A 26,444-nucleotide genomic window follows, 5' to 3' on the forward strand; every position below is an offset into this window, starting at 1 on the left:
CCCCTTCCCCGGTGAGCTGAAGTGAAGAGCATATCATAGAATACATTATTATTCCTCTCTCTCCAGGGTGTAATGTTGTACATAGATTAGGGATGCACATATACAGTATCTCTCCCCTCTCTGCATATTTTTACTCCATAGTGTTCAGAGGTGTTCTGACATTTCTTCCCTTTATAACAGGATTAACACACACCACCAAGCTTATCTCCTTTATGGTGCTGGGAATTACTTCCCCAAAAATCAACATTGCACACACAATTTTACCCCATGACATTTATTGTGCTCGACGCTTCAGATATTGTGCCCCCCCCCCCCCCCCCCCCCCCATCCCCCCCCTCCACCAGAGTTCCCTGCTGATGATGATCCTGGGGGAGCTGGTCCCGTCGGAGGGGAAGATCAGACACAGTGGGCGGATCTCCTTCTCCCCCCAGACCTCCTGGATCATGCCCGGAACCATCCGTGACAACATCCTGTTTGGTCTGACCTACGACGAGTTCCGCTACACCTCTGTCATCAAGGCCTGTCAGCTGGAGGAGGTACGGTGGAGGGAAATACGCTGTCGCTCTGTCATATTGTGTGTCGGCTGTTAGCTTGGTTAGAATTGTTTTGGTCTCAGGTATGGTCTTTGACGTTGTCGTGTTGGATGTTTCTCTACTTCTGCTTTCCTCTGTCTTTGCTTTATTTCCGTCCACGTGACCTTTTTTTATATTTTCTCCCCTCTTTTCACCTGATGTTTTTTTTCTTCTACTCTCTCTACCTCCCCATGTTCTCTTGCTAATCTCTCATTCCTAACCCTATTCTCTTTTCCTCCCTTGACTCATATGTTCTACCTGGCTGTCTACCCAGGAGCCTTTGTGAGGAGTTGAGATGTCATATTTGTCCAGTTGACACACACCACACACACACACACACACACACACACACACACACACACACACACACACACACACACACACACACACACACACACACACACACACACACACACACACACACACACACACACACACACACACACACACACTTCCGTCCCTGTGTGGAAACCCAGTGTTGAGTGTCGCGCAGCAACGTTTGACTGTGTCACTGGATTACTGTCCCTGACACTCCCATTGCCATGGACACCCCACATTATGTCATTGGGACGGAATATCAGCTTGCTCAGTCCCAAGCATGGATGTAGACTAGACTAGACTAGAGTAGACTAGACTAGAGCATTCATTGTCAATCTGTGTTTCTGTGTATCTCTGTGTACATGACCTGACCAGAAAACTCTGTGCAACAGAGCTACTATACAGTAGCATTTATCAGGGGGTATTGAGGATTTGGCACAGATCATTTGGATGGTGTGTTACCTTAGGCCTCTTGAGGCACTGTTTGAAATCTGCGCCAGCCCACCCCACAATAAGTGCTAAGTAAACCGCTGCATTGAAAATGGCTGTTACAAAAGATGTTATGGAACAGCTCTGACGATGTGCCATTGCAACTGTAGGTGCTAGGCCTAAGTGTGTCGTTGCCTGTTTTGAAGCAAACACTACTGCATCCACCTATTTTAACCCTTTGACAGCTCACAATGAGCACCTTTTGACCTGACCTTTCAACTCTTATGTAACCGCGTAATGTTCACCTGCATCCAAACTCTCAACAACTGAGTGACTTCAGAGGAGTCATGAATATTCCATCTGTCAAAGAGAATATGACAAAAGCAATCTGGTATACGTGGTCTGAGACAGAGAGGATAAAGAGACACCTGTGAAAGACATCTGTGTTCCCAGATGTATCAGACTGTGTTTAGTGGGCTTGTGATCCTGCTCCAGTCTGTTTTTGCCTCTCCTAGGACCAGAAAATGATCATGATCATGGGTGGGCTGTTTCTTGTAAACCCCAATCATTTTAAATGTTAACAGTTAGCTAGCTTGTAATCTCAGCACCCAGAACCAAGGTTTATGGTGAGAGAATAGTTAGCTTGTAGCGCTAGCCACGCTTTTTTTTTTTGTCAGTGTGAGACACACAAGGTGCCTTTTCTCCACTTGCTGTGTTTTACGACCTGTTAAACAACCTCTTAACTCAATTCCCAACGCCTTCCGTTTGGATAGCAGAAGTAGCGTTTCAAAAGGTAGGAGGTTTTATGTATGACTAAATTCATTCTTTCACATGTTGGTTTTACATGTTTCAGACATTTGTGTTTGAAATCATCTAGCTATTAAAGGGTGACTGCACTTCCTGATTTGGCCTCGTTTTAGATTTGGTTCATTAAGAAACGCTAGTGACCGTGACTGAATTCAAACGTGAGATGGTTTCGGGGTGTGGTTTGATGTGAGTGTCTTGGGTGTGTGTTCGCAGGTGGGAATAGTTAGACAAATTATTTTGCCAATTAGCTTCAGCCGGCTGGTGTGCAACAGTGGCAAAGTCGGTTTGACTATCTCCGGGGCAAGTTAGGGGCCATCAATAAATTATTACACAATATAAATGAGACAATATTTTGTTCTTTTTAAATGTTTTCAATATTTGTATATGAATTTCTACAATTTATATTTTGTTTGAGGTTTTTAAGTCATTGAAATTTTTACATATTGTCCCATGTACATTGTGTTATTAACCAATCATCCCTAACTAGTCCCATAGTCAATCCAAATTTACCACAGGGATTATGATCAGGTTGCTTGCAGCTGCACTCCAAATTGATGATTACTTGTGCGCTGCCAGCTGTGGGCATGCGGGCAGATTTGAAACAAACCCAACCTTCATTTACGTTGTGATGCAGTCACGACCACAAGTCTAAAAAAATATAAAAAAATAGATAAAAAATCCTATTTAACCTTTGTAGTCAATTTTGACAATAGAGTACATGTTTCTGACTCATATCGATGCCACATTGGCTTTTTTCTAAATGAGAAGTCGTTTTTTTTTATGGGCATTTGTGAAGTTTTTCATACTCCTTCGATGTTTCAGTGTATCTTGTTTGGTATGTTTGATGTGGTGGAATTAAACTTCTCAAATGCCACCTTTCTGTCTTTAAGCTACTGTACTTAAAGCTGTAACTGCAGCTTTAAGTACATGTGATTTGATTGCTTTGCAGCTGTATAGCAATATGAAAAAGGAATTGGATTTCCAGAACTCAGTTGTTTAACTGTCACACAGTACTTTACATCATCTTTTAACCAGACCCCAGGTTATTTTATTTCACATTTAAACACTTGACTGAAAAACTAAGGGACGTTGAACTGAGTCAGTACCCAGTTTGTTAACAACCTTCTTTCAGGAGTAATAGACATAAACAAACTGTTTGTTTATATTTTTGTAGCTGCCATTTCAGTCTGTTATGTCTACCAACACTGAACTTTTCTCTTTGTTTTCCCCAATACATTTCCGAGTGCTTTGACATTCATACTCCCCTACCTTTCATGTTTCTGTTTTTGTGTGTGGGTGTGCATGTCTATGTCTCGAACATTTATCTAACCCTCCCCTGCTCTCCCCTCAGGATCTGGCCCTGCTGCCGGAGAAAGACAAGACGCCCCTTATGGAGGGAGGGGTGACCCTAAGTGGAGGTCAAAGGGCAAGGATAGGCCTGGCCAGGTACGTACCGGTACACACACACCACACACACACACACACATGTCTCTCAGCGTGTGTGACCTGTGGCAACACTCATTCAACACCGAAGATATATAACCTACTGTACTTGGCAGAACACTGTGGTTGATTTTATTAAAGTCATTACTCGTGTTATGGCTTTGAAATGCTACAGCACGGAAATGTCAGTGGAATATGACATGACACTCTTGAAGGAAGAATGCATCTTGTGTTGTTTTGCCCATGAGACTGCTGTTATGTGTATGCATGGATCGTGTGTATTCCGATACTTACAGTACTTTCTAAAATGGAAATGTCAATGGAATGTGACATGACTACAGGAGAACCGAGCACACCCCAATTCTCATCGACAGGGCTGTAGTGGAGCAGGTTGAGAGCTTCTAGATCCTTGACCATGACCATGGACTACAGGAAAAGAAGGGCAAAGCACGCCCCCATTCTCATCGACGGGGCTGTAGTGGAGCAGGTGTCCATATCACCAAACTATCATGGTCCAAACACACCAAGACAGTCGTGAAGAGGGCACGACAAAGCCTATTCCCCCTCAGGAGACTGAAAAGATTCGGCATGGGTCCTCAGATCCTCAAAAAGTTCTACACAATCGAGAGCATCCTGACTGGTTGCATCACTGCCTGGTATGGCAACTGCTCGGCCTCCGACCGCAAGGCACTACAGAGGGTAGTTCATAACTGGGGCCAAGCTTCCTGCCATCCAGGACCTCTATACCAGGCGGTGTCAGAGGAAGGCCCTAAAAATAGTCAAAGACTCCAGCCAGCCTAGTCATAGACTGTTCTCTCTGCTATCACACGGCAAGCGGTACCGGAGCACCAAGTCTAGGTCCAAAAGGCTTCTTAACAGCTTCTACCCCCAAGCCATAAGACTCCTGAACAGCTAAACAAATGGCTACCCAGAACATTTGCATTGACCCCCCCTACAGTACATATTACCTCAACCAGTGCCCCCGCATATTGATTGACTCTGTACCGGTACCCCCTGTATATAGCCTCACAACTGTTATTTTACTGCTGCTATTTAATTATTTGTAAAAAAAATTGACTTAACACTTATTTTTCTTAAAACTGCATTGTTGGTTAAGGGCTTGTAAGTAAGCATTGACTGTAAGGTCTACACTTGTTGTATTCGTGTGACGATCGTCGTAAGGAGTAGACCAAGGTGCAGCGTGTTGAGTGCTCATGATAAATATTTATTATATTACTCAGAACACTAATACAAAACAATAAACAAAGAAACACGAACGTCACGTTCTGCAGGCTTCACTGAGCAATACAAAACAAGATCCCGCAACACCAGGTGTTAAAAAAAAACAACTTAAGTATGATCTCCAATTAGAGACAACGAGGACCAGCTGCCTCTAATTGGAGACCATCCCAAACAAAACCAACATAGAAATAGAAAACTAGAACATGAACATAGAAATAAAAAACATAGAAAAACACCCCTGTCACGCGGATCCTCCAACAGAGGCGGCGGCTCTGGTTCGGGACGTAACCCCCGCTCCGCCAGCTGATCCCTCTGCTTCTGTGCCACCGGACTGTGGATCATCGCCGGAGGTTCCGGGCTGCAGGCCGCCACTGGAGGTTCCGGGCTGCAGGCCGCCACTGGAGGTTCCGGGCTGCAGGCCGTCTCAGGAGGTTCCGGGCTGCAGGCCGTCTCAGGAGGTTCCGGGCTGCAGGCCGTCTCAGGAGGTTCCGGGCTGCAGGCCGTCTCAGGAGGTTCCGGGCTGCAGACCGTCACTACAGGCTCCATGCCATGGATCATCACTGCAGGCTCCGCACCTTGTATCACCACTGGAGGCTTTGTGCCATGGATCATCATTGGAGGCTCCGGGCCATGGATTATCACTGGAGGCTTCGTGCCATGGATCATCTCTACAGGCTTCGTGCCATGGATTATCCCTACAGGCTCCGGGCCATGGATTATCCCTACAGGCTCCAGGCCATGGATCATCCCTACAGGCTCTGGGCCATGGATCATCACTGGAGGCTTCGTACGTGGAGCCGGAACAGGTCTCACCGGACTAGGGAACGTCGTTGGAGGCTCCGGACTGGGGAACGTCGCTGAGAGCTCTGGACTAGGGAACGTCGCTGGAGGCCGGGTGCGCAGAGCAGGCACAGGGTATACTGGGCCGTGGAGGCACACTGGAGGTCTGGAGCTTATGGCTGGCACAACCCGTCCTGGCTGGATGCTTACTTTAGTCTGGCAAGGGCGGGTTGCTGGCACAGGACGAACTGGGCTGTGCAGGCGCACTGGCGACACAGTGAGTAGAACTGGCACAGGATATACTGGGCCGTGAAGGCGCACTGGGGGTCTGGAACTTATGGCTGGCACAACCTGTCCTGGCTGGATGCTTGCTTTAGCCCGGCAAGTGCGGTGTGCGGGCACAGGACGAACTGGGCTATGCAGGCGCACTGGCGACACAGTGCGTAGCGCAGGCGCAGGATATCCTGGACCGAGAAGGCAAACTGGAGACCAGGAGCGCTGAGCCGGCACCACCCTTCCTGGCTGAATGCTCAACCTAGCACGGCGAATGCGGGGCGCGGGCACAGATCGCACCGGGCTGTGAATGCGCACTGGCGACACAGTGCGCATCACCGCATAACACGGTGCTTGCTTCTTCACTCGCTCCCCATGGTAAGCACGGGGAGTTGGCTCAGGTCTCCACCCTGACTCTGTCAAACTCCCCATGTGCCCCCCCTCCAAAAAATGCGGGGTGCCTCTCGTGCTTCCGTCGTTGCCGTGCTCGATCCTCGTAACGTTGCCGTTCTGCTCTCGCTGCCTCCACCTGTTCCCATGGGAGGCGATCCCATCCAGCCTGGATCTCCTCCCACGTACAGTATCCCTTTCCATTCACAATATCCTCCCAGGTCCACTCCTGATCACGCTGCTTGGTCCTTTGGTGGTGGGATCTTCTGTGACAATCGTCGTAAGGAGTAGACCAAGGTGCAGCGTGTTGAGTGCTCATGATACATATTTATTATATTACTCAGAACACTAATACAAAACAATAAACAAAGAAACACAAACATCACGTTCTGCAGGCTTCACTGAGCAATACAAAAACAAGATCCCACAACACCAGGTGGGAAAAAAATACCTACTTAAGTATGATCTCCAATTAGAGACAACGAGGACCAGCTGCCTCTAATTGGAGACCATCCCAAACAAAACCAACATAGAAATACAAAACTAGAACATGAACATAGAAATAAAAAACATAGAAAAACACTCCCTGTCCCGCCCTGACCTACTCTACCATAGAAAATAACATCTTACTATGGTCAGGACGTGACAATTCGGCCCATGTGACAATGCTTTTTTCTATTTTTATTTTGATACTATTGAAGGGAGAATGCATCTTGTGTTGTTTTGCCCACGAGACTGCTGTTATGGAACAGTGTATGCATGGATAGTGCATCCTAATGATCATATTGCCCTATGAAAAAGATGACTCCTACCGAATCAATATTTTTTTTTCATTTGGCTGTTAGTTCAGCTCCTGTAACTGTGGTGTTCTATGATCTAATTTGTTTTATTTTTGTTGCTTCAGCAGCCTCAACCTAACTTTATTACTACACATTGCATCTTAATGTAAAGTACCAGTCAAAAGTTTGGACACACCTATCGTACTCATTCAAGCGTTTTTCTTTATTTTTGCAATTTTTTATGTTGTAGAATAATAGTGAATACATCAAAACTATGAAATAACACCTATGGAATCATGTAGTAACCAAAGAAGTGTGAAACAAATCCAAATATATTTTATATTTGAGATTCTTCAAAGTAGCCACCCATTGCCTTGATGCCAGCTTTGCACACTCTTGGCATTCTCTCAACCAGTTTCATGAGGTAGTCACCTGGATGCATTTCAATTAAAAGGTGTGCCTTCTTAAAAGTTAACTTGTGGAATTTCTTTCCTTTTAAATGCGTTTGAGCCAATCAGTTGTGTTGTGACAATGTAGGGGTGGTATACAGAAGATAGCCCTATTTGGTAAAAGACCAAGTCCATATTATGGCAAGAACAGCTCAAGTAAGCAAAGAGAAATGACAGTCCATCATTACTTTAAGACATGAAGGTCAGTCATTGCGGAAATATTTCAAGAACTTTTAAAGTTTGTTCAAGCGCAGTTGCAAAAACCATCAAGCGCTATGATGAAACTGGCTCTCATGAGGACCGTCACAGGAAAGGAAGACCTAGAGTTACCTCTGCTGCAGAGGATAAGCTCATTAGAGTTACCAGCCTCAAATTGCAGCCCAAATAAATGCTTCACACAGTTCAAGTAACAGACACATTTTAACATCAACTGTTCAGAGGAGACTGCGTGAATCAGGCCTTTATGGTCGAATTGCTGCAAAGAAACCACTACTAAAGGACACCAATGATAAGAAGAGACTTGCTTGGGCCAAGAAACACGAGCAATGGACATTAGACTGGTGGAAGTTTGTCCTTTGGTCTGATGAGTCCAAATTTTAGATTTTTGGTTGCAACCGCTGTGTCATTGTGAGACGCAGATTAGGTGAACGTATGATCTCCGCATGTGTGGTTCCCACCGTGAAGCATGGAGGAGGAGTTGTGACCAGCATGGCTACGACAGCATTCTGCAGAGATATGTCATCCCATCTAGTTTGCGCTTAGTGTTATTGTCATTTGTTTACACAACCGCCAGGCTGTGTAAGGGCTATTTGACCAAGAAGGAGAGTGATGGAGTGCTGCATCAGATGACCTGGCCTCCACAATCACCCGACCTCAACTCAATTGAGATGTTTTGGGATGAGTTGGACCGCAGAGTGAAGGAAAAGCAGCCAACAAGTGCTCAAGATTGTTGGAAAAGCATTCCAGGTGAAGCTGGTTGAGATAATGCCAAGAGTGTGAAAAGCTGTCATCAAGGCAAAGGCTGGCTACTTTGAGGAATCTCAAATATAAAATATATTTTGATTTGTTTAACACTTTTTTTAGTTACTATACGTATGTGTTATTTCATAGTTTTGAAATCTTCACTATTATTCTATAATGTAGAAAATAGTAAAAATAAAGAAAACCCTTGAATAAGTTTTCACTGGTACTGTATATTCCAACGTTCCGACATATTCATTATTTATTGGTTTTATTGTACTGGGTGCCCATTTGCTCCCACTTAACAAAAGACATAATTGTCAGTTTGGCTATATTGTCATTGTAAATGTATCACTTAAACTGAGTTGAATCCCACAGGGATTGAACTTCCTCATTTAAAAGCCTATTTAATTTATGACTTTTTTCCATTCACGTTTGCGTGTGTGTGTTTCTCTGTGTGTTTGTGTGTGCTGTTACAGAGCTGTGTATAAAGACGCCGACCTCTACCTACTGGATTCACCTTTTACCCACCTGGACATTGTGACTGAGAAAGAGATCTTTGAGAGGTCTGTCTGTGGCTCAACACTGAGCCTTTCATATTGGCCGGGGCCTGGAGGATGGGGGAGGGTTGGTATGGGCTGGGTGGAATGAGCAGGGTGAATGGTTAAGGAGAGGAGAGAAGGTTAAGGTCAAGGCTGTGTCTTTCTTGTTGTGTTTGACCTAGTGACAACTTGGATTAGTTGGTGAAATGTTATTTTGGTCGATCAAAGGGCTTTTCATGGAAATGTAACTTCCTGTCTGACATTCATGACCTTTGATCTAATTTCTGATGTTTGTGTTATCAGCATCTTCCCACCCAGAAATGAGGGCAAGCACATGATTGAACACAAATGCCTAAGGTAAAGTTTGATAAACTAAACAAAGGATACATGTATTTTCTCCTGCCAGGTGTCTGTGTAAACTTTTGTCCTCCAAAACTCGTATCGTGGTCACTAGTAAGCTGGAGCACCTGAAGAGAGCGGACAAGATCCTTCTGCTTCACAACGGAGTGTGTTACTTCTACGGCTCCTTCTCCGAGCTACAGGCCAAGAGACCAGACTTCAGCTCCCTGCTCCTGGGCCTGGAGGCCTACGACAACATCAAAGCCGAACGCCGCAGCTCCATCCTCACCGAGACCCTCCGACGCGTCTCTATCGATGAATCCACCGTCTTCCGTGGCCCCGAGCCCATCCACCAGTCCTTCCGCCAGCCCCCGCCACCGATCATCTGTACAAACAACGGCCCTCAAGCCATCACCATTGCCGGGGGCGACGGTCTCACAGCAGCGGAAAAACGTAAACAGTCAATTATCCTTAATCCGTTAGCGCCGGCCCGTAAATTCTCCTTCATCGGTATGGGGCCCCAGAAAGCCCAGGCTCCTCCACCCGGGTCCACCACTATCGAGGATGCCGTGCGAGAGCTGTCAGACAGGAAGTTCTCAGTGGTGCCCGAGGACGATCAGGTGAGGCTGCTTCTCTACTTATTTTCTTTGACTGAGGGGAGGTTTCTCGCACACCTGGACAAAGCAATGCTTTCAATGGAGAATCTCTGAAAATACTTTTTAGTCCAGGACTAGGCTTTATCTGTGTCTGGGAAACCGGCTCAAAGTATTCTTATTGTGCTGTTTATCTACTGTTTGAGTTGAGAGCTTGCATTTCAAGTAAGCATTTCATTGCACTGTGTATACTACTATGCTGTGTCCTGTGCATTTGACTAATCCATTGATTTGATTGCAGGTGCATCTACTAAATGAGGTGTGTCTACTAATAAGCATCTGCTAAATGGCATATATTATATTATTATTTATTATAGGTTGAAGAGTCGCTGCCGCGGGGGAACCAGTACCATCATGGCCTGCAGCACCTGAGCGGGCAGCGCCGCCAGTCCGTGCTGCAGTTCATCACCAACGCCCGGGGGGAGGGCAGGAGGGAGCAGCTCCAGACGTCCTTCAGGAAGAAGCTGTCCATCACGCCGCAGTGCGAGCTGGCCTCTGAGCTGGACATCTACGCACGACCCCTGTCCAAAGATAGTGTCTATGACATCAGCGAGGATGTGGACGAGCAGGACATGGAGGTAGGTTCAGTGAAGGGTGCTGGTTGGGTTCAAGGCAGGTTGGATGTTTTCCTCTGTAACTGCTGGTCTTCATGACAACATTGAGGTTAGGGTAAGGGTTAAGTTTAGGGTTATGGTCAAGGAATAGCCCAGGGTACGTCACAGGAAGTGCACCAGTGTTTGAACCACCTTTTTCAAAGCAAAGTTTGAATAGAGGCATTTGAAGACAAAACACAAAGAACAGCTAGGTTTGAGTATTTCATTTGACATGTGTCTTTTGTCTGTTCGCAGCAATGCTTTGCAGACGAGCGCGAGAACGTGTTTGAGACGACGTCGTGGAACACCTACCTGCGTTACATCTTCACCAACAGGAACCTCGTCTACGTCCTCATCTTCATCTTCCTCGTCTTCGCTGTAGAGGTAAAGAAACGGTATTAAATGATAGCATTAGATAATCCCTGTCTTGGAGATACAGTACTGTTATTGATTAGTATAGTATTAGAGGAAATCAGAATCTGAATCATCTTTTATGCATGATACAGATGTATAAACAATTTACAATGGATGATGTGCAATGGAGCGGAACTATATACTGTATATATATTTTATATTTTATATTTTATATATATATACACTGCTCAAAAAAATTAAGGGAACACTAAATTAACACATCCTAGATCTGAATGAATGAAATAATCTTATTAAATACTTTTTTCTTTACATAGTTGAATGTGCTGACAACAAAATCACACAAAAATAATCAATGGAAATCCAATTTATCAACCCATGGAGGTCTGGATTTGGAGTCACACTCAAAATTAAAGTGGAAAACCACACTACAGGCTGATCCAACTTTGATGTAATGTCCTTAAAACAAGTCGAAATGAGGCTCAGTAGTGTGTGTGGCCTCCACGTGCCTGTATGACCTCCCTACAACGACCTGGGCATGCTCCTGATGAGGTGGCAGATGGTCTCCTGAGGGATCTCCTCCCAGACCTGGACTAAAGCATCTGCCAATTCCTGGACAGTCTGTGGTGCAACGTGGCGTTGGTGGATGGAGCGAGACATGATGTCCCAGATGTGCTCATTTGGATTCAGGTCTGGGGAACGGGCGGGCCAGTCCATAGCATCAATGCCTTCCTCTTGCAGGATCTGCTGACACACTCCAGCCACATGAGGTCTAGCATTGTCTTGCATTAGGAGGAACCCAGGGCCAACCGCACCAGCATATGGTCTCACAAGGGGTCTGAGGATCTCATCTCGGTACCTAATGGCAGTCAGGCTACCTTTGGTGAGCACATGGAGGGCTGTGCGGCCCCCCAAAGAAATGCCACCCCACACCATGACTGACCCACCGCCAAACCGGTCATGCTGGAGGATGTTGCAGGCAGCAGAACGTTCTCCACGGCGTCTCCAGACTCTGTCACGTCTGTCACGTGCTCAGTGTGAACCTGCTTTCATCTGTGAAGAGCACAGGGTGCCAGTGGCGAATTTGCCAATCTTGGTGTTCTCTGGCAAATGCCAAACGTCCTGCACGGTGTTGGGCTGTAAGCACAACCCCCACCTGTGGACGTCGGGCCCTCATACCACCCTCATGGAGTCTGTTTCTGACCATTTGAGCAGACACATGCACATGTGTGGCCTGCTGGAGGTCATTTTGCAGGGCTCTGGCAGTGCTTCTCCTGCTCCTCCGTGCACAAAGGTGGAGGTAGCGGTCCTGCTGCTGGGTTGTTGCCCTCCTACGGCCTCCTCCACGTCTCCTGATGTACTGGCCTGTCTCCTGGTAGCGCCTCCATGCTCTGGACACTACGCTGACAGACACAGCAAACCTTCTTGCCACAGCTCGCATTGATGTGCCATCCTGGATGAGCTGCACTACCTGAGCCACTTGTGTGGGTTGTAGACTCCGTCTCATGCTACCACTAGAGTGAAAGCACCGCCAGCATTCAAAAGTGACCAAAACATCAGCCAGGAAGCATAGGAACTGAGAAGTGGTCTGTGGTCCCCACCTGCAGAACCACTCCTTTATTGGGGGTGTCTTGCTAATTGCCTATAATTTCCACCTGTTGTCTATTCCATTTGCACAACAGCATGTGAAATGTATTGTCAATCAGTGTTGCTTCCTAAGTGGACAGTTTGATTTCACAGAAGTGTGATTGACTTGGAGTTACATTGTGTTGTTTAACCTCCCTGGGCAAGGTGGGACGCTTGCGTCCCACCCTAGTCAACAGCCAGTGGAATCGTGTGGCGCGAAATACAAATACCTCATAAATGCTATAACTTAAATTTCTCAAACATATTATTATTTTACACCATTCTAAAGACAAGACTCTCGTTAATCTAACCACACGGTCCGATTTCAAAAAGGCTTTACAGCGAAAGCAAAACATTAGATTATGTCAGGAGAGTACCCTGCCAAAAATAATCACACAGCCATTTTCAAAGCATGCATATATGTCACAAAAACCAAAACCACAGTTAAATGCAGCACTAACCTTTGATGATCTTCATCAGATGACACTCCTAGGACATTATGTTATACAATACATGCATGTTTTGTTCAATCAAGTTCATATTTATATCAAAAAACAGCTTTTTACATTAGCATGTGATGTTCAGAACTAGCATACCCACCGCAAACTTCCGGTGAATTTACTAAAGTACTCACGATAAACGTTTACAAAATACACAACAATTATTTTAAGAATTATAGATACAGAACTCCTTTATGCAATCGCGGTGTCAGATTTTAAAATAGCTTTTCGGCGAAAGCACATTTTACTTCGAAGCATGCCAAACGCTGTTTAAAATCAATTTTTATGCGATTTTTCACGTAAAATAGCGATAATATTCCAACCGGGCGACGTTGTATTCGTTCAAAGACTGAAAGAACAAAATGGAGAATTCACATGAACGCGCATCTCCAGTGTCACTGTCCCCAGGCAGGCCAGTAAGAAACAGAGCTGCAGTACTTAGCCCAGAGACTGCAGAGCTCTCATTCCACTTTCTGGCGCCTTCTGACAGCCAATGGAAGCCTTAGAAAATGTCACGTTACAGCAGAGATGCTGTATTTTTGATAGAGATAACCTAGAAGGACAACAAATTGTCAGACAGGGCACTTCCTGCATGGAATCTTCTCAGGTTTTGGCCTGCCATATGAGTTCTGTTATACTCACAGACACCATTCAAACAGTTTTATAAACTTTAGAGTGTTTTCTATCCAAATCCACTAATAATATGCAAATATTTGACTCTGGGCCCGAGTATTAGGCCGTTTACTCTGGGCACGCTTTTCATCCGAAATCGAAAATACTGCCCCCTATACCTTGAAAGGTTAAGCATATTGCATATTCTAGTTTCTGGGCAGGAGTAGTAACCAGATTAAATCGGGTACGTTTTTTTATCCGGCCGTGCAAATACTGCCCCCTAGCCCCAACAGGTTAAGTGTTCCCTTTATTTTTTTGAGCAGTGTATATTATGCTACGCTATTGTTGAATACTCGTTTCTGATTTGCTTGAAGGGCATTCTAGAGTGGGCGTTATTTCCCTTTAAGATTGATTGGTTGACAGCCATGGTATATCAGACTGTACACCACTGGTATGACAAAACGTTTATTTTTACTGCTCTAATTATGTTGGTAACCAGTTTATAATAGCAATAACGCACCTCAGGGGTTTGTGATATATGGCCAATATACCACGGCTAAGGGCTGTGTCCATGCACTCCGCGTTGCGTCGTGCATAAGAACAGTCCTTAGTCATGGTATATTGGCCATATACCACACCCCCTCGAGCCTTATTGCTTTAATAATGCAAGGCAATATTCAATGGTTATGAAGTTCATTCTTACTTGTTCACCGACAAAAAAGCATGTTACGTACCTTTCTTTAGTATTTTACGGATAGAAAGATGAAAAAAGTATTTGTCCACAATCTGCTATGTATAAGTTCGGTCATGGAATGTCATAACAAAATGAAACCAAAATATTTAGGCTGTCTTCATCCAGTGTCCGGAAAAAGTGGATATTTGTGAAATGCAGATAGGTGCATATTTAATGAGAAATCACATCATTTGCTTATTTTAATAAAATATTTCTGAAAAATGGTTATATTTGGGTCCACGTTCAACTGGTAAAAGTTGTAATATGATTAAGGGGAAGACAATTGCCCTATTAGAGTGTTGTGCCTGGCCTTAAACAACAATACCGTATTAGAGGAAATATTCTATATTAACCTATAACAATACTGTATAAGGGGAAGATTCTATATTAACCCATAACATTTACATTTACATTTAAGTCATTTAGCAGACGCTCTTATCCAGAGCGACTTACAAATTGGTGCATTCACCTTATGATATCCAGTGGAACAACCACTTTACAATAGTGCATCTAAATCTTATAAGGGGGGGGGGGTTAGAAGGATTACTTTATCCTATCCTAGGTATTCCTTAAAGAGGTGGGGTTTCAGGTGTCTCCGGAAGGTGGTGATTGACTCCGCTGTCCTGGCGTTGTGAGGGAGCTTGTTCCACCATTGGGGTGCCAGAGCAGCGAACAGTTTTGACTGGGCTGAGCGGGAACTGTGCTTCCTCAGAGGTAGGGGGGCCAGCAGGCCAGAGGTGGACGAACACAGTGCCCTTGTTTGGGTGTAGGGCCTGATCAGAGCCTGAAGGTATGGAGGTGCCGTTCCCTTCACAGCTCCGTAGGCAATCACCATGGTCTTGTAGCGGATGCGAGCTTCAACTGGAAGCCAGTGGAGAGAGCGGAGGAGCGGGGTGACGTGAGAGAACTTGGGAAGGTTGAACACCAGACGGGCTGCGGCGTTCTGGATGAGTTGTAGGGGTTTAATGGCACAGGCAGGGAGCCCAGCCAACAGCGAGTTGCAGTAATCTAGACGGGAGATGACAAGTGCCTGGATTAGGACCTGCGCCGCTTCCTGTGTGAGGCAGGGTCGTACTCTGCGAATGTTGTAGAGCATGAACCTACAAGATCGGGTCACCGCCTTGATGTTAGTGGAGAACGACAAGGTGTTGTCCAGGATCACGCCAAGGTTCTTAGCACTCTGGGAGGAGGACACAAGGGAGTTGTCAACCGTGATGGCGAGATCATGGAACGGGCAGTCCTTCCCCGGGAGGAAGAGCAGCTCCGTCTTGCCGAGGTTCAGCTTGAGGTGGTGATCCGTCATCCACACTGATATGTCTGACAGACATGCAGAGATGCGATTCGCCGCCTGGTTATCAGAAGGGGGAAAGGAGAAGATTAATTGTGTGTCGTCTGCATAGCAATGATAGGAGAGACCATGTGAGGATATGACAGAGCCAAGTGACTTGGTGTATAGCGAGAATAGGAGAGGGCCTAGAACAGAGCCCTGGGGGACACCAGTGGTGAGAGCGCATGGTGCGGAGACAGATTCTCGCCACGCCACCTGGTAGGAGCGACCTGTCAGGTAGGACGCAATCCAAGCGTGGGCCGCGCCGGAGATGCCCAACTCGTAGAGGGTGGAGAGGAGGATCTGATGGTTCACAGTATCAAAGGCAGCAGATAGGTCTAGAAGGATGAGAGCAGAGGAGAGAGAGTTAGCTTTAGCAGTGCGGAGAGCCTCCGTGACACAGAGAAGAGCAGTCTCAGTTGAATGCCCAGTCTTGAAACCTGACTGATTAGGATCAAGAAGGTCATTCTGAGAGAGATAGCAGGAGAGCTGGCCAAGGACGGCACGTTCAAGAGTTTTGGAGAGAAAAGAAAGAAGGGATACTGGTCTGTAGTTGTTGACATCGGAGGGATCGAGTGTAGGTTTTTTCAGAAGGGGTGCAACTCTCGCTCTCTTGAAGACGGAAGGGACGTAGCCAGCGGTCAAGGATGAGTTGATGAGCGAGGTGAGGTAGGGGAGAAGGTCTCCGGAAATGGTCTGGAGAAGAGAGGAGGGGATAGGGTCAAGTGGGCAGGTTGTTGGGCGGCCGGCCGTCACAAGACGCGAGATTTCATCTGGAGAGAGAGGGGAGAAAGAGGTCAAAGCACAGGGTAGGGCAGTGTGAGCAGGACCAGTGGTGTCGTTTGACTTAGCAAACGAGGATCGGATATCGTCAACCTTCTTTTCAAAATGGTTGACGAAGTCATCCGCAGAGAGGGAGGAGGGGGGGGGAGGGGGAGGAGGATTCAGGAGGGAGGAGAAGGTAGCAAAGAGCTTCATAGGGTTAGAGGCAGATGCTTGGAATTTAGAGTGGTAGAAAGTGGCTTTAGCAGCAGAGTCAGAAGAGGAGAATGTAGAGAGGAGGGAGTGAAAGGATGCCAGGTCCGCAGGGAGGCGAGTTTTCCTCCATTTCCGCTCAGCTGCCCGGAGCCCTGTTCTGTGAGCTCGTAGTGAGTCGTCGAGCCACGGAGCAGGAGGGGAGGACCGAGCCGGCCTGGAGGATAGGGGACAGAGAAAATCAAAGGATGCAGAAAGGGAGGAGAGGAGGGTTGAGGAGGCAGAATCAGGAGATAGGTTGGAGAAGGTTTGAGCAGAGGGAAGAGATGATAGGATGGAAGAGGAGAGAGTAGCGGGAGAGAGAGAGCGAAGGTTGGGACGGCGCAATACCATCCGAGTAGGGGCAGAGTGAGAAGTGTTGGATGAGAGCAAGAGGGAAAAGGATACAAGGTAGTGGTCGGAGATTTGGAGGGGAGTTGCAATGAGATTAGTGGAAGAACAGCATCTAGTAAAGATGAGGTCAAGCGTATTGCCTGCCTTGTGAGTAGGGGGAGAAGGTGAGAGGGTGAGGTCAAAAGAGGAGAGGAGTGGAAAGAAGGAGGCAGAGAGGAATGAGTCAAAGGTAGACGTGGGGAGGTTAAAGTCACCCAGAACTGTGAGAGGTGAGCCATCCTCAGGAAAGGAACTTATCAAGGCGTCAAGCTCATTGATGAACTCTCCAAGGGAACCTGGAGGGCGATAAATGATAAGGATGTTAAGCTTGAAAGGGCTGGTAACTGTGACAGCATGGAATTCAAATGAGGAGATAGACAGATGGGTCAGGGGAGAAAGAGAGAATGTCCACTTGGGAGAGATGAGGATTCCAGTGCCACCACCCCGCTGGCTCGATGCTCTAGGGGTATGCGAGAACACGTGGGCAGACGAAGAGAGAGCAGTAGGAGTAGCAGTGTTATCTGTGGTAATCCATGTTTCCGTCAGCGCCAGGAAGTCTAGGGACTGGAGGGTAGCATAGGCTGAGATGAACTCAGCCTTGTTGGCTGCAGACCGGCAGTTCCAGAGGCTGCCGGAGACCTGGAACTCCACGTGGGTCGTGCGCGCTGGGACCACCAGGTTAGAGTGGCAGCGGCCACGCGGTGTGAAGCGTTTGTATGGCCTGTGCAGAGGGGAGAGAACAGGGATAGACAGACACATAGTTGACAAGCTACAGAAGTGTTGTTTCTTGTATTATTGTCTCTTGTGTCTTTAGAGAACTGTTTCACTTTGATATCCTTTTTCTTCTGTCCTGATTTTCTCTTTCTTTTCTTCTGTTAACTAGATATTCTTTGTTGTTCTTCGTTAGCTAGCTAGCTTCTTCCAAAAGAGTCCCTAGCAACTAACAATACTGTATAAGGGGAAATATTCTATATTAACCTATAACAATACTGTATTAGAGGAAATATTCTATATTAACCCATAACAATACTGTATAAGGGGAAGATTCTATATTAACCCATAACAATACTGTATAAGGGGAAATATTCTATATTAACCTATAACAATACTGTATTAGAGGAAATATTCTATATTAACCCATAACAATACTGTATTAGAGGAAAGATGTTACATTAACCCATAACAATACTGTATTAGAGGAAAGATGCTATATTAACCCATAACAATACTGTATTAGAGGAAATATTCTATATTAACCCATACCAATACTGTATAAAGGGAAGATTCTATGTTAACCCATAACAATACTGTATTAGAGGAAAGATGCTATATTAACCCATAACAATACTGTATAAGGGGAAGATTCTATATTAACCCATAACAATACTGTATAAGGGGAAGATTCTATATTAACCCATAACAATACTGTATTAGAGGAAATATTCTATATTAACCCATAACAATACTGTATAAGGGGAAGATTCTATATTAACCCATAACAATACTGTATTAGAGGAAATATTCTATATTAACCCATAACAATACTGTATAAGGGGAAGATTCTATATTAACCCATAACAATACTGTATTAGAGGAAATATTCTATATTAACCCATAACAATACTGTATAAGGGGAAGATTCTATATTAACCCATAACAATACTGTATTAGAGGAAATATTCTATATTAACCCATAACAATACTGTATAAGGGGAAGATTCTATATTAACCCATAACAATACTGTATTAGAGGAAATATTCTATATTAACCCATAACAATACTGTATTAGAGGAAATATTCTATATTAACCCATAACAATACTGTATAAGGGGAAGATTCTATAATAACCCATAACAATACTGTATTAGAGAATCCTAACCTCAACTCCAGCCTTTCTGGAATTCTTGAAGGAGAATACGGAGTGACGTAGTGCGAGACTACAGGGTCTCTCAAAAAGAAAAAATCCAACGCGTTTCGGCTGCATTTTAGCCGAAACGCGTCGGATTTTTAAAACTTTGTTTCTATTGAACACGCCATACAAATAAAGGCATTTTAATTCATTATATGAAGAGTGCCTTGGTCCTCCTTTCTTTTTGATGACCAACTCACCCCTTTTACCAAAGAGCACCTTCCGTGTCCCAAAATGTACTATTGTGTACCTTAGTAGCGCTTCCCTTCCTCCTCTTTCTACTACAGGGTCTCTGTTGGATCATAATTGCCTAATTATATTGCCTATTGACAATATAATTACAGTGCATGGTGCCACCCTCAGTCTAACTGTGTTTATCATGTGCTGCAGGTTGCTGGCTCTGTCCTGGGGATATTTCTTATCACAGAGTAAGTTGTTATTTGTTTCTACGTGTAATATTCATCACAAGGCTCTAGGATGATCAGCCTACAATCAATTGTGAACAAGTAGTATCCCCCACAAGACACCAAGATCAGCCTGATAACATATAAACAGCCCAATACAAAGTACAGTACTCAGACAAAAGACCACCATTCAGATACCATTGTAACCATTGTGCTTTCTTCTCTCCCTCCCAGTAAGATCTGGACAGAGGAGGCCAACCCGTCGGCGCCTAACTACGTAGACCAACAACACGCCAACGCCTCGTCACCCGACGTCCAAAAGCCAGTCATCGTCACGCCGACCAGCGCCTATTACATCATCTACATCTACGTGGCGACGTCGGAGAGCGTTCTGGCGCTGGGGTTCTTCAGAGGCCTGCCATTGGTCCACACTTTACTAACCGTGTCCAAGAGGCTGCATGAACAGATGCTGACCGCTGTGCTCAGGGCCCCCATGGCCGTCCTCAACACAATGAAGACTGGTGAGCGCAGCTGCTGAAACCCCTGGCTTAACCAAGGATTATGTATCAGCTATAGATACATAGTGTACATGCATCTACCAGTATCTGAACACTTTAATGGCTAACCTATCAGTCAGTTGTCTATGCAATCTCACAGCCTATACATCAATCAGTCAGTCTGTCAGCCATTCAGTGAGTCAGTACGACCACCAGCGGCAGTCAATTCTCCATGCGTGTGTTTTTCTGCCCTGTACTTTAGGTCGGATCATGAACAGGTTCACTAAAGACATGGCCACCATCGACGACATGCTTCCCCTTGCACTGTTTGACCTCATCCAGGTAGGTGACTGGCTGCTCTGCCAGTCTCAGTCTCTATCTATCTCTCTCTCTCTCTCTCTCTGACTTTTTCATATTCTCTCCCTCTAGTTAACTCTGATCGTGCTGGGTGCCATATTTACTGTGTCCATCATGAGGCCGTACATCTTCATTGCCGCGATCCCATTGGCCGTCATATTCGTGGTTCTGAGGATGTACTTTCTGCGTACGGGACAGCAGCTCAAACAACTGGAGGCTGAGGGTGAGACTGGGAGGGGGATTGGATGGGGCTGTTGACGGATTAACCTGGGGCTGGGGATGGAGAACTCTCAAATACTGGAGGTGTGCGTGATTCGTCTTGATTGGCGAGAAAGACGGGCAGTGTTTACACATTTGGAACTATTCCAGAAGTTACATTGTACTATGCAAGTAAGGGTTATACATTCTCCCTCACCACAACAATTCCCAACATTCTGATAACATTCCATACATTCCCCCCTAACTTACTTAGTGAGAAAGAAGTGTGTGTGTGTGTGTGTGTCCGTGCCGGGGCTTGGGACATTCCGACATTACTCCTCCTGATCCTGTCATTCCGAGTGTGTCGCCGATGGCAACAACAAGGCCTTCCCGCAGCCATGGAGAGCACGAAGGGGTCAGAGTGAAAATCTGATCAGGGATTTCCTCTGGCTCCATCCTGGCATCGCTCTCTCACTGCCCCTCACTGAACACACACAGACTCACTGTCCCCAAAAGGACAAAACTCTCTCCCTGTCTCCCACTACACAACTAGACAAAAGGCCCCCCGCACCTTTCTGATTCAGAGGGGTTGGGTTAAATGCGGAAAACACATTTCAGTTGAATGCAGTCAGCTGTGCAACTGACTAGATATCCCCTTTCCCTTTCGTTTCCCAAAACACCCACGACTAAACAAAACACCCACATTCTCTGTAACTGTTCCTTCCTGGACAAAACACACAAACACGCACATTGTCCCCAACAGGACAAAACACACACAGACTCTCTCCCTGTCCCCTTTGGACAAAACACACACAGATTCTCATGTATGTTTGTCTTGTTCTACATTTGTCCTTTATTGGCGGAAAGAAGCCCTTAAATCGACGTAGATTCATATAATACCCCTAAGAAAGAGGGTTTCACTCACCTGTTTGTGATCAAAGTTACTGGAGAGCAGAGAGGCTGTCAGCTTCATTCATTCCTTCCTTCCATTTAGTCCATTTCCTGCCTGTCTGTCCATGTCAGACTGTTATAAGAGATACAGGTGTAGGATCTTCATTTGTATTGTCATAGCAAATTATCCAGCAGCAACAGAATTTTAACGTTTGGTCCAAAATGTTGCCTGATTGGTGGTTAGGCTATTAGCTGGTCAAAATGAGGCTACATGAAAAGTGGAATCCTGTTATTATAACCGTGTTAATGTGGGTTTTCAGTGAATTTCTGTAAATCACGAAGCTGATCTGTATTTCCTACGTCTGTACAGGAGAAACGTCAAGGTTAATCTCATAACAAGAGCCTTGGTTTTATACAATGTGGCATGAGAAAATACTGTATGCTCTTTATTGTTGTGACACTGTCTCGTATCAATCAAATCAATCACATTTATTTATAAAGCCCTTTTTTACATCGGCAGATGTCACAATGTGTTCATACAGAAACCCAGCCTAAAACACCAAACGGCAAGCAATGCAGATGTAGAAGCACTGTGGCTCGGACAAACTCCCTAGAAAGGCAGGAACCTAGGAAGAAACCTAGAGAGGAACCAGGCTCTGAGGGGTGGCCAGTCCTCTTCTGGCTGTGCAGGGTGGAGATTATAAGAGTACATGGCCATTAAGGCCATATTGTTCCTCAAGATGCTCAAACGTTCATAGATGACCAGCAGGGTCAAATAATATTCACAATGGTTGTAGAGGGTGCAACAGGTCAGTACCACAGGAGTAAATGTCAGTTGGCTTTTCATAGCCAAGCATTCAGTGGTCGAGACAGCAGGTGCGGTAAAGAGGGAGCGAGAGAGAGGGCGAGTTGAAAACAGCATGTCCGGGAGGAGGTAGCACGTCTGGTGAACAGGTCAAGTTTCCATAGCCGCAGGTAGAACAGTTGAAACTGGAGCAGCAGCAAGTCAAGGTGGACCGGGGACAGCCAGGAGTATTCAGGCCAGGTAATCCTGAGAGTCCATGGTCCAAGGGCTCAGGTCCTCCTGGAGGGAAGGGAGAGAGGGAGAGAGAATTAGAGGGAGCATACTTAAGTTCACACAGGATCCCCGGCACATAGACTTGAAGCATGGTACACTTTTGATTCTTGGTGACTCCTCACATAAACATGCCCCCTCTGAAACAGCAAACTCTGATGTTTTCTAGCTTTTGTGACTTACTATAAGTCAGGGTTGGGGCCAGTAAGTGAATTGAAATTCCATCAACAAGTCTACATCAACCATGCGTTTTGGTGAAGAAGTACATAGATACTATGTCGGACCTCCTGTGAGTGATTGACTAATGCTTCTGTGTTTCTCTTCTCTCCCCCCTTCCTGCCTCTCTCCATTCGTTATCTCTCTCCCCCTTTGATCCATTTTTTTCTTCTTCTTCTACACACTCTTTTTCTCTCTCTCTCTTTCTCATTCTGTCTTTCTCCCTCCTCCCAGCCCGTAGCCCTATATTCTCCCACCTCATCATCTCTCTGAAGGGTCTGTGGACCATCCGTGCGTTTGGTCGTCAGTCCTACTTTGAGACGTTGTTCCACAAGGCCCTGAACACCCACACGGCCATATGGTTCCACTACCTCGCCACGCTGCGATGGTTCCTCTTCCGCTGTGACATCATCTTCGTCTTCTTCTTCTCCGCCGCAGTCTTCATCGCCGTGGGAACCAACCGTGAGTGACACATACAAATACGTTTGGGACATAGTTAGGAGATGCAGATTGCATTGCATGTACACATATTTACTTTAGACCTGCATAACTGCCAGTACGTTTGCATGCGCCTGTAGTGTTGTGACAGAGAATGTCTCAATGGACCACAGTGTTTATGTTGGGAGTGAATTTAGAGGTCATTTGACCGCGTTCGCTTTCATTAACATCTGTGCGTTTGTGTGTGTATAACATCAGGTTGCAAATGAAGTGTGCTATTACCCGTGTGTGACTGCATGCTGACACTTTGTTTGTGATACTGCTGACTGTGCAATACGAATGTGTGTGACTGCTGACTGCCCATTGATAATGTGTGTGACTGCTGACCGCCCATTGATAATGTGTGTGACTGCTGACCGCCCATTGATAATGTGTGTGACTGCGGACCGCCCATTGATAATGTGTGTGACTGCTGACCGCCCATTGATAATGTGTGTGACTGCTGACCGCCCATTGATAATGTGTGTGACTGCTGACTGCCCATTGATAATGTGTGTGACTGCTGACCGCCCATTGATAATGTGTGTGACTGCTGACTGCCCATTGATAATGTGTGTGACTGCTGACTGCCTATTGATAATGTGTGTGCCTGCTGACTGCCCATTGATAATGCGTGTGACTGCTGACCGCCCATTGATAATGTGTGTGACTGCTGACTGCCCATTGATAATGTGTGTGACTGCTGACTGCCCATTGATAATGTGTGTGACTGCTGACTGCCCATTGATAATGTGTGTGACTGCTGACTGCCTATTGATAATGCGTGTGCCTGCTGACTGCCCATTGATAATGTGTGTGACTGCTGACTGCCCATTGATAATGTGTGTGACTGCTGACTGCCTATTGATAATGTGTGTGCCTGCTGACTGCCCATTGATAATGTGTGTGACTGCTGACCGCCCATTGATAATGTGTGTGACTGCTGACTGCCCATTGATAATGTGTGTGACTGCTGACTGCCCATTGATAATGTGTGTGACTGCTGACTGCCCATTGATAATGTGTGTGACTGCTGACTGCCTATTGATAATGCGTGTGCCTGCTGACTGCCCATTGATAATGTGTGTGACTGCTGACTGCCCATTGATAATGTGTGTGACTGCTGACTGCCTATTGATAATGTGTGTGCCTGCTGACTGCCCATTGATAATGTGTGTGACTGCTGACCGCCCATTGATAATGTGTGTGACTGCTGACTGCCCATTGATAATGTGTGTGACTGCTGACCGCCCATTGATAATGTGTATATGACTGCTGACTGCCCATTGATAATGTGTGTGACTGCTGACCGCCCATTGATAATGTGTGTGACTGCTGACTGCCCATTGATAATGTGTGTGACTGCTGACTGCCCATTGATAATGTGTGTGACTGCTGACCGCCCATTGATAATGTGTATATGACTGCTGACTGCCCATTGATAATGTGTGTGACTGCTGACTGCCCATTGATAATGTGTGTGACCGCTGACTGCCCATTGATAATGTGTGTGTATTCCACAGAGGACAAGCCTGGGGAGATTGGCATCATCGTGGCCTTAGCCATGCTCATCCTTGGGACGTTCCAATGGGCTGTCATTACCAGCATCACTGTGGATGGACTGGTGAGTACACACACACAGTTTTGGTCAATCATCACTAGCATCACGGCAGATAGACTTGTATTTGCATTCACATACCACATTACCAGTGGTCAGTCGTTAGTAACACAAGCACGCGCTCAGTTGGTAGAGCATGGTGTTTGCAACGCCAGGGTTGTGGGTTCGATTCCCACGGGGGACCAGTAGGAAACAAACATGTATGAAATGTATGCATTCACTACTGTAAGTCGCTCTGGATAAGAGCGTCTGCTAAATGACTAAAGTGTAAAATGTAAATATGAATCACCTTGGCTTTGCTTGTGCGGGATACTCTACTTGTTTATTGTTAGGTAAGAATATATTCAGATCTCTAGTGTGTGTGTGAGTGCATATGTATTGTTGTTGTTGAAATGAGCTGCGTTCAGCCTCAGTGATTCTGCTAATCACAGTGCAGGACATGTAGTTCTCCTAATGCTCACAGAGCAAGAGGAAACATTCACTGTTATTGTCAGACTGACTGACACTACTGTGTGGGAATAGAACTCATTAACCAGGACAGGGGAGCTCACTACTCAAACATACCGTCACACATTCCAGGGTAGTAGGTAACACACATGTACTTATTTACAGATTGTTTGTTATTCTCTCATGACATGTGCACAACACGTACACACAACTCCCTCCTATCTCTCTCATCTCTCCATCCCCTATTCCCCCAGATGCGATCGGTAGACCGGGTCTTCAAGTTCATCGACCTGCCTCAAGAGGAGCCCAGACCCAGCGGTGGAGGCGGTAAAGGAACAGACCTGGTGATCGACAACCCCCACGCCCAAGACTGCTGGCCCAACCAGGGCCACATGGACGTCCAAGGACTGACCGTCAAATACACAGAGGCTGGACGCTCCGTCCTGCAGGACCTCTCCTTCACTGTGGAAGGAGGACAGAGTGTAGGTCACTCTCTGTGTGTGTCTGAGCGTGCGGGCGTGTGGCTGATGAGGGGCTGATGGTCCTGCTCTCAGGCGGGCATTCAGTATATGAATCTCTCTCGGGCTGTTAGGAGGCTAGAGAGACTCAGACTCCCTGTGGTATGTCTTGAGAGGTAATTAGGATAGATACAGCTCCTAGTAATGAGGCCTGAGGGAGACTATCTTAGTGTCAGCACTTTAGCCTACCGCCCTAGCCATTAGCTAAAGCTTCCCGTTAATGGCCTAACTGTCACTGACGCTCTGGCCTGTGCGAGAGTGGTTCTACACAGTGTTTTGGAAGCTACTCTGAAAATATAGTTTACCAAGTTACCAATTACTTCTCACTGAAAGAAGTTAAGCTATGCTAAATCTACCCATAAGAAAAATCTAGTTGACTTAACGAAAGTTACTTTGAAAAAGTAGTTCACTACAAAAACTACTTCCTGGAAAATGTGCATATCTAAATCTGAAACGTCATAGGCTAACAATCAGAAGAACAGATCTGGAGTCAGATGTAAACAGAATGTGTCATCTATCCTTTTAAACACAACAACTATGTTTCAAGTGAGAATTAAGCAGGTCTGATGCTGAAAAATAAAGGGAATTCTGGCCTATTTCACCCAAATCTTCTTTTATTTTTGTATTTCCAGTAGTTAGCTGCAAAAAAAAGCTATTAACTACTGAAAACACTACCTAGATTTGAGTTTA

The 26,444-nt window shown here is 45.8% G+C and overlaps 1 protein-coding gene across 1 annotated transcript in view; it reads left to right on the plus strand.

Annotated features, from left to right (window-relative positions):
* LOC100136364 (cystic fibrosis transmembrane conductance regulator I) overlaps nucleotides 1–26,444 on the plus strand; it is a 52,084-nt gene that overhangs the window by 19,980 nt on the left and 5,660 nt on the right. Inside the window, 13 exon segments of the mRNA NM_001123533.1 lie at nucleotides 345–536; nucleotides 3,478–3,572; nucleotides 8,922–9,008; nucleotides 9,391–9,943; nucleotides 10,294–10,554; nucleotides 10,825–10,953; nucleotides 19,447–19,484; nucleotides 19,695–19,981; nucleotides 20,220–20,299; nucleotides 20,387–20,537; nucleotides 22,929–23,156; nucleotides 24,695–24,795; nucleotides 25,491–25,718. Coding sequence (NP_001117005.1) covers nucleotides 345–536; nucleotides 3,478–3,572; nucleotides 8,922–9,008; nucleotides 9,391–9,943; nucleotides 10,294–10,554; nucleotides 10,825–10,953; nucleotides 19,447–19,484; nucleotides 19,695–19,981; nucleotides 20,220–20,299; nucleotides 20,387–20,537; nucleotides 22,929–23,156; nucleotides 24,695–24,795; nucleotides 25,491–25,718 — 2,430 coding nt within the window.

The sequence above is a fragment of the Salmo salar genome, chromosome 16 (assembly GCF_965601325.2).
Source record: "Salmo salar chromosome 16, fSalSal1, whole genome shotgun sequence".
Classification (NCBI taxonomy): Eukaryota; Metazoa; Chordata; class Actinopteri; order Salmoniformes; family Salmonidae; genus Salmo; species Salmo salar.